We start from the raw sequence: 13,731 nt of genomic DNA on the forward strand, positions 1-13,731 counted from the left end.
CTGACTTCCTTTTCATGTTTTTTTATAGATGTCCTTTCATTGTTAATGAGGCCTATCTCATCCTGTTCATCTATAGTTTGGATTTCCTTATCTAGTTCTATAATTTCCTTTTACAATTTCGCCTGGTCTAACCTAGCATATATCTCCTCCAGCAAAAAGACACTGAGGCCTCGTGGGAATCGTTCTACTTTTAAGTACCGGTTTAAAGAGTAAACATTTGTTAAATTCTTTTAGTAGTAATTTCTCCAAATATAGGGTTTTTTGATTTCCCTTTTCATGTATGTTTCCACCTATTCTGATGTTTTAATTAAATATGTTATTTGCTTGTGAGTCCAGATATGCTTCAAATGGCTTCATGCTGTTTATCTTAGCCCACCCTTCATATCTGGGTACCAGTGTCCTTGTCCAAATACCGTCACTGACAAGATAAGTCACACGTGCACTTTCTTATTTAGTCTATCATTTGTAGATGCTATCGACATATTAAAATAAATACTGGACTTTTCTAAACTTAAGGGCGACAGCAATATTGTAGTCGTCCTCCGGCAACTTAATTAAACCACTCAACTGGTCAGCCTGTCCTCGATTCAGCGTCCGTTCCTTTGTGTCAGGCGGCTCTTGCGGATATCATTTTTATTTGTTCAATGGCAGTCTTATGTTTTGCGATACTCAGTAAACTGAACCGGCGCAAGCATGCAGGTGGACTGGATTGTAGACAGTTGCCTCAATCTGACGAACAGCGGCACTCAGGTAAACGTGAATCCAAGATATTTAGGGCCTGATTCATGAAAAGTTAGCGCCGCCTTTGCCTCATTTTTTGAGGCGTAAACTTACAAAATGTAATTATGTAAGTTTGCGCCGCTTTTGTGTCAAAAAATGACGCAAAGGCGGTGCTAACTTTCCATAAATGAGGCCCTTACTCTTTACCATAAAATATGGGGCGCATTTCATGCAAGGTAGGGTGACCACTCATCTGTAATTTTCACGGACTGCCCGTAATTTAGCCTTTCCGTCCGTTGTCTGTGATAAAAGGCTTAACGGACAGCATTTGTCCATAATTTTAATTCAGTCAAAGAACAAATGCCATTAGGACAGTTCCGTTTTCTCAGCTCTATGGAAAGGCAGGGAGTCTTCTGTGCTCTGATCCCGAGGGAGGGGCAGACAGAAAAACGGGCCTTCCGTTCAGGGGATCTCCTTCCCAAAAGAAATGCAAATGTGCGCAACTGGTAAATCTGCAAATGCAAAGGGGTTTGGAAACCTGTATTGTCTTTAATCAAAGGACCCACTTGAAGCTTTCTGATGGCAAAGTATTTTCTTTTAGAGAGGTACTGCAAGGGTGTTCCAAGGTGAGGGAGTGTGTGGTTTTAATGGACAGTTATAAAAAATATTTGCACTACGAATAATCTGTAAATTATTGGAATGTGTATTTTAGAAGGGCTTTTTTTAAAAATGTATCCTAAAAGTATTTGCACATCTTGTGGCAGCCCATAGTATGCTGTGTGTAGTGTATGTTCAAAATAAGGACGTACACATTCACAGTGCTTTTAGGGACCTCTGCATCTCATAGTACTAACAAATATTGGCCAAAGCCAATAGGTTGCATCTATGCAAGAGTTACTGGTTTTGCCAATGTGTTTTAGCCATGTTATACACCAGAGTGGCTGCTGTTCAGCACGGCTAAAAGTTAGTGATATAGATGAAAGTGTCATGGAGTGTCACAGAGTGGAATGGCGAAGAATGGCGTAAAGTGTTGTGGAGTGGCAGTGTGTGTCATTTTAGGAATGGCATACTGTGGAGTTGTGTAGAGTGGCGTGCAGTAGAGTTGACTGGTGTAGAGTGCATTAGCATTGAGTGTTTCAGAATATAGTAGTGGAGAGTGAAGTGGCATTGACTACAGTGGCTTAGAATTCAGCGGCATACAATGCAGTGTCAGAATACAGAGGCATAGATTAGACTGGTGCATAGTAGATTGCAGCAGTGTAGAGTGGAGTGGTGCAGAGTAGAGTGGCATAGTGGTGTACAATAGAGTGGCAGAGTGTGCTGTAGAGTGGTGTATAGTGCAGTGGCGTAGAGTGCAGAGTAGACCTCAGTGGCATTGAGTGCAGTGGTATAGAGTGGAACAGGGTACAGTAGCGTAGAGTAGTGCAGAGTATAGTGCTGTAGGAGTACAATTGTCTGGAGTGCTGTGGTGTAGAGTGGGTTAGAGTACAGAAGTGCAAAGTAGAGTGCAGAGGGGTAGAGTGCAGTTAAGAGTGCACTGGCATGGGGCACAGTATAGTGGCATAGAGTACAGTTGAGTAGAGTGCATACAATAGTGGCAGCAAACGCAGTAGTGTAGAGTGGTGTATAGTGCATGCAGAGTAGACTTGAGTGGCACAGAATGCAGTGGTGTAGAGTAGCGTATAGTGGGACCATCGCGAGTACAGTGCTGTAGATTGCACTGCAGAGTGGAGTACAGTGCAGTGATGTAGAGAGTATTGCCGTAGAATGCAGTTATTAAAAGTGCAGAGTAAAGAGGTGTAGAGTGCAGTGGGGGAGTGTGCAGAGTAGGGTGTCAATTTAGTAGTGTACAGTGGAGCAGAGTGGCATAGAGAGCAATGGCGTAGAGTACAGTGGTGCAGAATAGAGTGCAGTGACATACAGTGCCTTTGTTTAGAGTGCATTGGCGTAGAGTGCAGTGGCACAGAGCAGTGTGTGGGCAGAGTAGAGTGGCATAGAGTGGAGAGGTGCAAAGTGCAGTGGCGTAACGTTTAGAGTAGTGTTAAGTGGCACAGAATGTAGTGGGGTAGAGTGGTGCAGAGTAGGGTAGTATAAAGTAGTGCAGAGTAAAGTATGGTGCTGTAGAGTGGAGTTATGCAGAGTAAAGTGACATCGAATGCAGTGGCATAGAATGCAATAGTACAGAGTAGAGTGGTGTAGAGTACAGAGGCGGAGTGCAGTGTTGCAAAGTAGTGTGTCAATGCAGTGGTATATGGTGCAGTAGAGTGGCATAGAGAGCAGTGGCGTAGAGTACAGTGGTGCAGAGTAGAGTGCAGTGGCATATAATGCAGTTGTGTAGGTAGAGTGCAGTGGGGTAGAGTGGTGTAGAGTGTAGCGGCATAGGGTGGAGAGGTGCAGGGTACAGTGTAGTGGCATAGAGTGTAATGGAATAGAGTAAAGTGATGCAGAGTGTTGTGGCACAGAGTAGATTAGAGTGACATACAGGGTACTGGTGTAGAGTGAAGGGGCGTTGAGTGTTGCATAGAAAAGTGCATTAGCATAAAGCGTACATTAACACTGAGTGTATTGGCATAGAGTGCAGTGGTGTACGGTGCAGGGCTGCAGAGTGACAGAGTTGAGTTGTGCGGAGTAGATTTGTGTGGCCTAGACTGGAGTGCTGTAGTGTGCAGAAGTGCAGAGCACAATGGTGTAGAGAGGCATAAAGTGGTACAGTGTATAGTAGCATAGTGTAAAGTGGCATTGAATTGAGTGGTCTTGATTGGACTAGAGTGTTTTTGATTGAAATTACCATTACATTTGCACGGACATACAGTTCTTCTAATAAAACTCTACAGCGCACACACGATATGTGAAAATCGTATCAACGAGCGTAATGATTTATTTTAAATTATATGAAGGTATTTGTTTCCAAACAAATTCACAATTAATGTGGGGGGAAGAGGGGGTTGCGGGGGGGGGGAACAGGGGGGAGGACGACTCCTCCAGGAAAAAGGAGAGGGGGTTCGCGAAGGCCGTCAGCAGGGGTACACCACTCACCACAGCGAGGCGAGTATGCTGCGCTTGAGGGCAGGTTTAAATGCCTCTACCTGTGCCCCTGCCGACAGCTAAGGTGACCCTGCTTCCCATAGGCGCTAACGCGTGAAATTTGAAAATCAATCACCAATGACGAGAGGCCATTGGTGCTAGCCCCACTCCCCCCAGGCCAGGCATCACCCCCACCTGTAGCGGGGGCCGGCCATTGCAGCTTTCCCCTGTATTTCATGTGCTTGATTTGTGTTCCTAATTCTGATATATTCTGAAGTCCTTGCACAGTTCATTTAAATGTTGTTTGCTAGAAAAAAAAACTCTTTCCTACCCCAGTAGCCAGCAAGACTGTCCCATAAATGGTCACATAAATCCTCTCACTTTGAAGTCAGAGAAAGAAAAGTAAACACCAAGCTCCCACCGAAGACAGAGCCTGACATTTTTTCTTGTTCTCTGATGCACAGCAAATGTGATTAGATAAGAACAAGATTTTCAAGCCTGTGTACAGAAAGGGATCACTCAGAAGGATACTGTAAATAAGGTTTGGGCAAGGAAAGGGACAAACTCAAGCTGGACAGCCTAAACAAACCCAGCAAATTGAAAGCAACGAAATGTGAGTTACAAACCACAGAGCCAATGGCAAGCAGAGGCAGAATGCAATCCCAGGGAAGCTCTATGAATGTACCTAAAGTGGCAGCCACGAGATGCTTTGTGGTGAAGGTTCAGTATTTTAGCCCAGTCCGTATCTTGCAGAGGTTTGGCTACATCAATCTCCCAGGTAGTATGACGAGAAGCCCTGGAGTGGTCTCCATGTTGCAGGAAAGGTCTGTACAGCCATCTTAGTTTGCCACCAGGCGCTATGGTAGATAGATTCTGGCACACATCAAGTAGGGTTAGTGCTAGGTGGCAGACATGAAATAGGGCATTTAATGATTGCTGAAGGTGTTTGTTAGTAAGGAGTTGACCCGGGTGAAGATGGTAGTCTGCCACAAGGGTTTGGAAATCTGGTAGCTTTCTGTCCATAAACAAATCACCCAATTTTAAGATTCCTGCAGCATACCATGGATGGAGTTGCTCTGAGTTCAGACATACTTTGCCAGTGGGAAGGCCTAACAAAAGGTAGTGCAAGAGCACAGGGTTTCTGTGTCAGAGAGTCTAGCTTCTAGCAAGGCACAAGAAAGCTGTGCAGGATAACCCCATGTCATGAAGGGGACGGGCAGACAGCCGTTGAGCCACCCGTTGGACCTGTGCAACTAAGTATTAGCGTTTTTAAGTCTGGAAGGCGTAATCCACCCACAGCTACAGATAGCTTTAGAGTGGAAAGAGCTTCCCGATGGCACCCCGGCAACCGCCAATTTGTGGTGGGTTTGAAGAAGAAATGAGCAGGGGAAGGTTTGCAAAATCATACAAAAATCAGGGTAGCACACCATCTTCATTAGTGATACGTGGCCCACTACAGAAAGCAGAAGAGTAGACCAAAAAGCAAACTGGGCTCAGAGGGACCGTGTTGCTCTGCTGAGACTTCCATCCTGCAAATCAGTGGGGAAATGGTAGATATTAATCCCTATGAATCAAAATGTAACTGGTTCCCAGTTCAATCTGAGGTCTAATTGTATAAAAAGGGGAAAACAGTACTGTATGTTAAAGAAACACTAATTACATTTTATATCTTTCTCATGTTCTTACATTTTGTTTGTGCAATTTATTTCCCAAATATTTTGAAGATTCTATGAGTACTTTGACACTTAGCGATAAGCCTGATAAGCCAGATGACTGGTTTGGCTTTTGCCCAAATAGAAAATATAAGGCATGGACAGTGTGGGCAATTGCCTTGCACAATCTTGCAAGAGGTTTGGCCACTTGTAACCCTCCAGAAGCATGAATAGCGGACCACTGCACCTGAACAGTTTGCCAGGGTGGGTAGGTGCTGCTTGTTCAACTACTTGACAGTGCCTCTTCTGTTTCCCTCCTTTCTGCAGAGACAACTCCTCAGGTACGTAATACCTTCCGATACTCTTGGTGGACCCATCTTGTCTGATTTTGGGAATTGTTCCACCTTGTTCTTCTCTTCCTTATTTATCCAGTTCTTAGCAACAACCCTTTGAATCAGTTGCAGTGGATCTCCCATCTGCTCCAGAATGCATCCTCCTCTTTTATTATCTTTGATTAGTAGTCCGGGCTCCCAGTTCTGAGATAAATGTAGAGTCCCGGACGTAAACTCTAGTTCTGTGAGACTACAGACAAGTTGTGGGTACCTCACATCCTGACATTAGGTGTGAAACTGTCGCCCACACCATCTGCTCTGCCTCATTTATTTATTTTTTAGGCTGAAAGACCATTGGAAATTGAGGTGCGCAAGATGTTTTTGTTCAACTTTTTTAAACTAGCATAGAGTTACTTACCTTTATGTTTCTCCAAATTGTTTACCATAGGTTCTAAAATTTTAAGAAACGTAATCAACATTTTGCTGTTGCTTTCTCTCCAGGAAAGATTGGGTAGATTTGGGTAGGGGTGATGGCCTTGACAGAGTGCTGAAGGGCATTAATTTACAACTGAACAAGGATGTAATGTGACTCCCCCATCCCGTCAACTAGGGGCGTAAGGCAGGGATGTATCTTAGCCCCTTTTCTCTTTCTGATTTATATAAATGGGCTCTATGATTCACTTTTAAAACATGCAAAGGACATACCGAAGATGGGTCAGAGACACCTTCCAGTTTTATTATACGCTGACGATGCAGTTTTAATTGCCCGTACTGCAAACTGTTTACAGGGACTACTGGATGTATTTTACGATTTTATGCTGAATCTGGATCTGAAAGTAAATTACCCAAAGACTTTTGTTATGACTTGTGGCCCACGCAATACAAAGTCTAAACTATTTTCTATGGGAGGGCACACTCTTAATAAGGTCAAAGAATTTTGTTATCTAGGCATGTACATGAGTTCTTCTTTGTCCTGGAAGACACACATTAATTTTAAGCTCCAACAGTTGATAAGGAACAATGAAGCAATTTTTCGCTTTTCAAATAAACTAGGTCACAGACCCCCTGCTCAGTTGAAAACTCTTTATAATTCCAAATGCACTGCATCAGTCCTTTATGGGGCAGGCGTCTGGGGCTATAATAAAATACCGTCTCTTCAGAGTGTAGAAAATAAATTCCTGCGCAGATTATTGTTGGTTCCAAAATGCACCGCAAACATAATCTGCCATGAAGAACTGGGTCAGTGCTTTTTGGAGGACAGGGTCTTTATGGCTCCCCTACTGCTGTGGATCAAATGTTGGTCAAACCCTATGGCAAGTTTGGTCCAAGACTGTATCACTGATTGTCTTCAATTGGAATACTCAAATAGGATTCCCTGGCTTATGTTTCTGCAAAACTCCTTTGAGAACCTAGGGCTTAGATATATGTTTGATGATCCCCATCTATTAACCACAAACTCTAGGTCTGTTTTGAAGTCTACTTATTCCAAGCACATATCAGAGCTGAGATTTTATAGTTCCCTGAAATTGAAATCTTTTGATTCTTATTCTCGGATTGTGACTGTTCCATGCCTTGAACCCTATTTGTCTTGGTTTTCAAGTTTTAAAATAATTTCCTTTTTAACACTTTTTAGACTTAATCTAATTCATTTTAAGGTAGCTTTCCCTGAACCATGTTTCTGGAAAAAGGATTTACCGCTTTGCCCCTGTGACTCCAAATCAACCCAGAGCACTTTGCATTTTTTTCTTTTTTGCCCTTTATATGCTGCACCTAGAGGGGCCTTTATTTTACCCACGTTACGTCTTTTTAGACCTATTCATTATAAGGAAGCCCTGCTATACCTTCAGAGATTGCCTAATATCCAAATTTGTCACCATGTATTAGACTTTGTCACAGCTTCTTTACGCATTAGGAAAAGGCCTACTCCTTTTTAAATATTTTATGTACGTATAGTATATCTTTTTAACGCTAACATTTGTACTTTTCTGACTTTGTGATTTTTAATCATGTCTAGTATATTTATCTATGTATGTCAAGGGGTTTCAGATTGGATGTTCATCTGGTGCTTCCAGTAATGGTTTTAAAGTTTTATTTTACTATTTATAGATTGGGAAATGTGTCTTGGTTTGTACTTTTATGGCAATTGCCGAATAAAGTTATTTGACTGACTGACACCTGAATGCGGCATACCAGGAGGCAATCACAAAAAGACCACAGTAAACAAATAGTGCCAAGTTAAAAAGAAAAGTGTACATAAATTTACTGTTAAAGTAATAGGGTATGAACTCTTTTAGATGTGTCTGTAAAACTGACGTTTGTTGTTGAATTTGTGTCCTGAATCTTGACCCTTCGCCCTGAATGTTTATCCTGAATTTTTATCCTTTGTTCTAATTTTTTTTACACTGCTGTCCAGATTTTGCCTCAATACCAGGTGGTCACCCTAGTGTAAGGGTTGCCAAAAATTGTACTTTAACTTCTTCCTTACATAGGTAAAAACATAATCAAGCAGGGACTGTACTAGAATGCTTATGTGAACTAAAATATTTTGGAAGTACTACTGGTGGCGCGAGCTATGCCCTGCGTTGCGCTAACCATAACGGATGCATGTCAGTGATTCTGCTCGTTCAAACTAAAACCCTAACTGATTTTTATGTAAGGAGAATCAATATGATCAAGTGTAGGGTTAAAGCATTAGAAATACTCAGTAAATTAAATATTAGTTTTCTTAAAAAAGCAAAACATAAAAAATAAATAAACGAATGGGTAGATATCAGTCAATATTTTCTAATCAAAATAAATAATCGGACATATTGGTAATGCAAAATTATGGAGGTCGAAATATTGACATACAGCCCTCTTTTCACCGGAAATGAGACTGTGAATGATTTAAGAGTTATGAGACATGATGTAAAGATTTACTGCCCCCACAAGAGGCTTTATATTAAATGAAATACAACTCTGGCTTACCGCTGGAGAAGAAACACAGTCGTGTGAAGACTGCCAACACATAGACTATGACAAGTAAGCCATCAAGGATGCCATCAGACTTGAGAAGCAAACCGGTAGCCAGGCCAAAAGTTGTGAAATCGGCATAATCATCCAGTTTGGCACCTGTACAAACACAAAGAGAAAAACATTTCAATACGTACAAGAACTACATTTTGGGGGTCATTCTGACGGCCGCCAGGGCCACCGACCACGGGAGCACCGCCAACAGGCTGGCGGTGCTCCCGAGGGCATTCTGACCGCGGCGGTTCAGCCGCGGTCAGAAAGGGTAAACCGGCGGTCTCCCGCCGGTTTACCACTGCCCGTTGGAATCCTCCAAGGCGGCGCAGCTTGCTGCGCCGCCGAGGGGATTCTGACACCCCCTACCGCCATCCTGTTCCTGGCGGTTCGCCCGCCAGGAACAGGATGGCGGTAGGGGGTGTCGCGGGGCCCTGGGGGCCCCTGCAGTGCCCATGCCAATGGCATGGGCACTGCAGGGGCCCCGCTTGTATTTCACTGTCTGCCCAGCAGACAGTGAAATATGCGACGGGTGCAGTAGCACCCGTCGCACCTTCCTACTCCGCCGGCTCGATTACGAGCCGGCTTCATCGTGGGAAGGACGTTTTCCCCTGGGCTGGCGGGCGGCCTTTTGGAGGCCGCCCGCCAGCCCAGGGGAAACCTCAAAATACCCACCGTGGTCTTCCGACCGCGGTACGGTATTTTGGCGGCGCGCGCGGTGACCGCGCCCGCCGGGAGTCAGAATGACCCCCTTTGTCTTTTCTCTATCCACACACTTCTGCATCTTTTTAATAATGCTTTCTATTTCCGGATTACGAGCACACCACACTTTGGCACTCAAAAGAGTACATGCGGGACTAAAGTGACTGGAAATTATTACATTTGTAAAATTATAATTTCACCACACAATAACAATTCATAGATTATAGAGGCCTACTCAAAAGGTACATTTTGTCACAAACGTATGTTTATGGCAGAATTTACCTTTACAACTGGCAGGAATTAACAAAAAAATCAGGTAGGTGTAAATACACATAAAGGTGTAGCTATATCTGCAGCCATCTCTCTCAAGGGGTAAGAACGTGAATGCCAGTTTGTTTATATTCCCAAAAACCAACCCACCCCATTAACACCCTGAAAAGAATCGTATTTTTACTCCAGCACAGGGCTAGCTTAAAGTCTCTTGTCAAAATAGCAAAAGGGACGGATCACCACATATATGCTGAGGAAGGGCTTTCTTCACAGGGAAAATATTTTGCTCAATGTGGACAAAAGTGCATTTGCAAAATTTCTTTTATTCCTGCTGTGCGGAGTTCTACACTATGGCCTGCAGGGGAAGTCACAATCTTTCCAGTAGTACGACTGGAAATCTAGGCTTGGACCAGCCTTCTGGTTATACTCCTCGAAATGTTTGGCAATTTAAAAAAAAAAAGTAGGAAAATACGTTGAAAGAGAGGCAGAGATCACACTAACCGGGTTCTTTAAGGACTAGACTGGAAGAAACAGGAAGTTAGTACATTTTAAAAAGCTATACTGGTTAAATCCCAGAATACATCTCTCTCTCTCTCTCTATATACATAATAATATATATACATTATATATATATATATATATATATATATATATATATATATATATATATATATATATATATATATATATATATATATATGGAAAATGTCACTTACCCAGTGTATGCCACGAACAGATGTACACTGGGTAAGTGACATTTTCCGTTCGATGGCATGTGTAGCTGCAGATACACATGCTGTGCACCGACTAGTAAGCAGTTATCTCCCCAAAAGCGGTGGTTCAGCCTGTAGGAGTTGAAGTTGTTTGAAACAATGTTCGTAGTACTGCTTGACCTACTGTGGCTTGTTGTGCCGTTAACACATCTACACAGTAGTGTTTGGTAAATGTATGAGGCGTAGACCATGTAGCTGCCTTACATATTTCGGTCATTGGAATATTTCCTAGAAAGGCCATGGTAGCACCTTTCTTTCTGGTTGAGTGTGCCTTTGGTGTAATAGGCAGTTCTCTTTTTGCTTTAAGATAACAGATTTGAATGCACTTAACTATCCATCTAGCAATGCCTAGTTTAGAAATTGGATTTCCTGTATGAGGTTTTTGAAAAGCAATAAATAATTGTTTTGTTTTTCGAATAAGTTTTGTTCTGTCAATGTAGTACATTAACGCTCTTTTGATGTCTAATGTATGTAGTGCTCTTTCAGCTACAGAATCTGGCTGTGGAAAGAACACTGGTAATTCTACTGTTTGATTCAAGTGGAACAGTGATATGACTTTTGGTAGAAATTTAGGATTTGTCCGTAGAACTACTTTATGCTTGTGTATTTGAATAAATGGTTCCTGTATGGTAAATGCTTGAATCTCACTTACTCTTCTTAGAGATGTAATGGCAATTAAAAATGCAACTTTCCATGTTAAGTATTGTATTTCACAAGAGTGCCTGGGCTCAAAAGGTGGACCTATGAGTCGTGTTATGACAATGTTGAGGTTCCATGAAGGAACTGGTGGTGTTCTTGGTGGTATAATTCTCTTTAGGCCCTCCATAAACGCTTTTATGACTGGTATCCTAAATAGTGAAGTTGAGTGCGTAATTTGCAGGTAAGCTGAAATTGCGGTAAGATGTATTTCAATGGAAGAAAAAGCTAGCTTTGACTTTTGCAAATGCAGTAAGTATTTTACAATGTCTTTGGCAGATGCGTGTAAGGGTTGAATTTGATTATTATGGCAGTAATAAACAAATCTTTTCCACTTATTTGCATAGCAATGTCTAGTGGTAGGTTTCCTAGCTTGTTTTAGGACCTCCATACATTCCTGTGTGAGGTCTAAGTGTCCGAACTCTAGGACTTCAGGAGCCAAATTGCTAGATTCAGTGATACTGGATTTGGGTGTCTGATCTGCTGTTTGTGTTGCGTTAACAGATCTGGTCTGTTTGGTAATTTGACATGAGGCACTACTGAGAGGTCTAGTAGTGTTGTGTACAAGGGTTGTCTTGCCCATGTTGGAGCTATTAGTATGAGTTTGAGTTTGTTTTGACTCAACTTGTTTACCAGATATGGAAGGAGTGGGAGAGGGGGAAAAGCATAAGCAAATATCCCTGACCAACTCATCCATAACGCATTGCCCTGAGACTGATCTTGTGGGTACCTGGAAGCGAAGTTTTGGCATTTTGCGTTTTCCTTTGTTGCAAATAGATCTATTTGTGGTGTTCCCCAACTCTGGAAGTAACTGTTCAGTACTTGGGGGTGAATCTCCCATTCGTGGATCTGTTGGTGATCCCGAGAGAGATTGTCTGCTAACTGATTCTGAATTCCTGGAATAAATTGTGCTATTAGGCGAATGTGGTTGTGAATCGCCCAATGCCATATTTTCTGTGTCAGGAGACACAACTGCGTTGAGTGTGTCCCTCCCTGTTTGTTTAGGTAATACATCGTTGTCATGTTGTCTGTTTTGACAAGAATGTGTTTGTGGCTTATTATGGGTTGAAAAGTTTTTAGCGCTAGAAATACTGCCAATAGTTCTAAGTGATTTAAGTGAAAGTGTTTTTGCTGAGTGTTCCATTGTCCTTGGATGCTGTGTTGATTGAGGTGTGCTCCCCACCCTATCATGGAGGCATCTGTGGTTATTACATATTGTGGCACTGGGTCTTGGAAAGGCCGCCCTTGGTTTAAATTTATACTGTTCCACCATTGAAGCGAGATGTATGTTTGGCGGTCTACCAACACCAGGTCTAGAAGTTGACCCTGTGCCTGTGACCATTGTGATGCTAGGCACTGCTGTAAGGGCTGCATGTGTAACCTTGCGTTTGGGACAATGGCTATGCATGAGGACATCATGCCTAGGAGTTTTATCACCATCTTGACTTGTATTGTTTGTTTTGGATACATGGTCTGTATTAAACGGTGAAATGCCTGAACCCTTTGTGGGCTTGGCGTGGCAATCCCTTTTGCTGTGTTGATTGTCGCCCCTAAGTATTGCTGTGTTTGACACAGCAGAAGGTGTGACTGTGTAGTTGATTGAGAAACCTAGTTTGTGGAGGGTTTCTATGACATACTTTGTGTGTTGTGAACACCGTTCTAGCGTGTTTGTTTTGATTAACCAATCGTCTAGGTACGGGAACACATGTATTTGCTGCCTTCTGATATGTGCAGCTACGACTGCTAGGCATTTTGTTAAAACTCTTGGCGCAGTTGTTATTCCGAATGGCAACACCTTGAATTGGTAGTGTACCCCTTGGAATACAAACCTTAAGTACTTTCAGTGTGAAGGATGTATCGGTATATGGAAATATGCATCCTTTAGGTCTAGTGTTGTTATGTAGTCTTGTTGTTTGAGCAGTGGGATTACGTCCTGTAATGTCACTATGTGAAAGTGATCTGATTTGATGTAGGTATTTAATGTTCTGAGATCTAATATAGGTCTCAGACTTTTGTCTTTTTTGGGTATGAGAAAGTACAGAGAGTAAACTCCTGTTCCTTTCTGTTGGTTTGGTACTAATTCTATTGCCTCTTTTTGTAGCAACGCCTGAACTTCTAGTCCTAGAAGATCTATATGTTGTTTTGACATATTGTGTGTTTTCGGTGGGACGTTTGGAGGGAATTTGAGAAATTCTATGCAATAACCATGCTGGATAATTGCTAGTACCCAAGTATCTGTTGTTATTTCCTCCCAATGTTTGTAAAATTGCTTAGTCTCCCCCCCACAGGTGTTATGTGTTGGGGATGCGTGACTTGTAAGTCACTGCTTATTTTGAGGAGTTTTGGGACTTTGGAACTTTCCTCTATTTTTTTGGAACTGTCCCTCTCTATATTGTCCCCGGAAACTTCCATGCAGATATTGGCTCTGATAAGTGGGCCTTGTTTGTGAGGTCGTGGGTTCTGTGCTTTGCCCTCGAAACCCCCCTCGAAACTGTGTTTTTCTAAATGTGCCTCTGCTCTGCGGGGAGTAGAGTGCGCCCATGGCTTTGGCCGCGTCAG

The 13,731-nt window shown here is 42.6% G+C and overlaps 1 protein-coding gene across 9 annotated transcripts in view; it reads right to left on the bottom strand.

Moving 5' to 3' along the window:
• The window catches only part of TMEM269 (transmembrane protein 269), a 160,628-nt gene that overhangs the window by 37,932 nt on the left and 108,965 nt on the right, over positions 1-13,731 (bottom strand). For all 9 annotated transcript variants that reach the window (XM_069240046.1, XM_069240053.1, XM_069240054.1 and 6 more), the window contains one exon: positions 8,696-8,839. In XM_069240046.1, the coding sequence (XP_069096147.1) occupies positions 8,696-8,839 (144 nt within the window). The remainder of the gene's footprint in view (positions 1-8,695; positions 8,840-13,731) is intronic.

Source organism: Pleurodeles waltl, chromosome 6 (genome assembly GCF_031143425.1).
Source record: "Pleurodeles waltl isolate 20211129_DDA chromosome 6, aPleWal1.hap1.20221129, whole genome shotgun sequence".
Lineage (NCBI taxonomy): Eukaryota > Metazoa > Chordata > Amphibia > Caudata > Salamandridae > Pleurodeles > Pleurodeles waltl.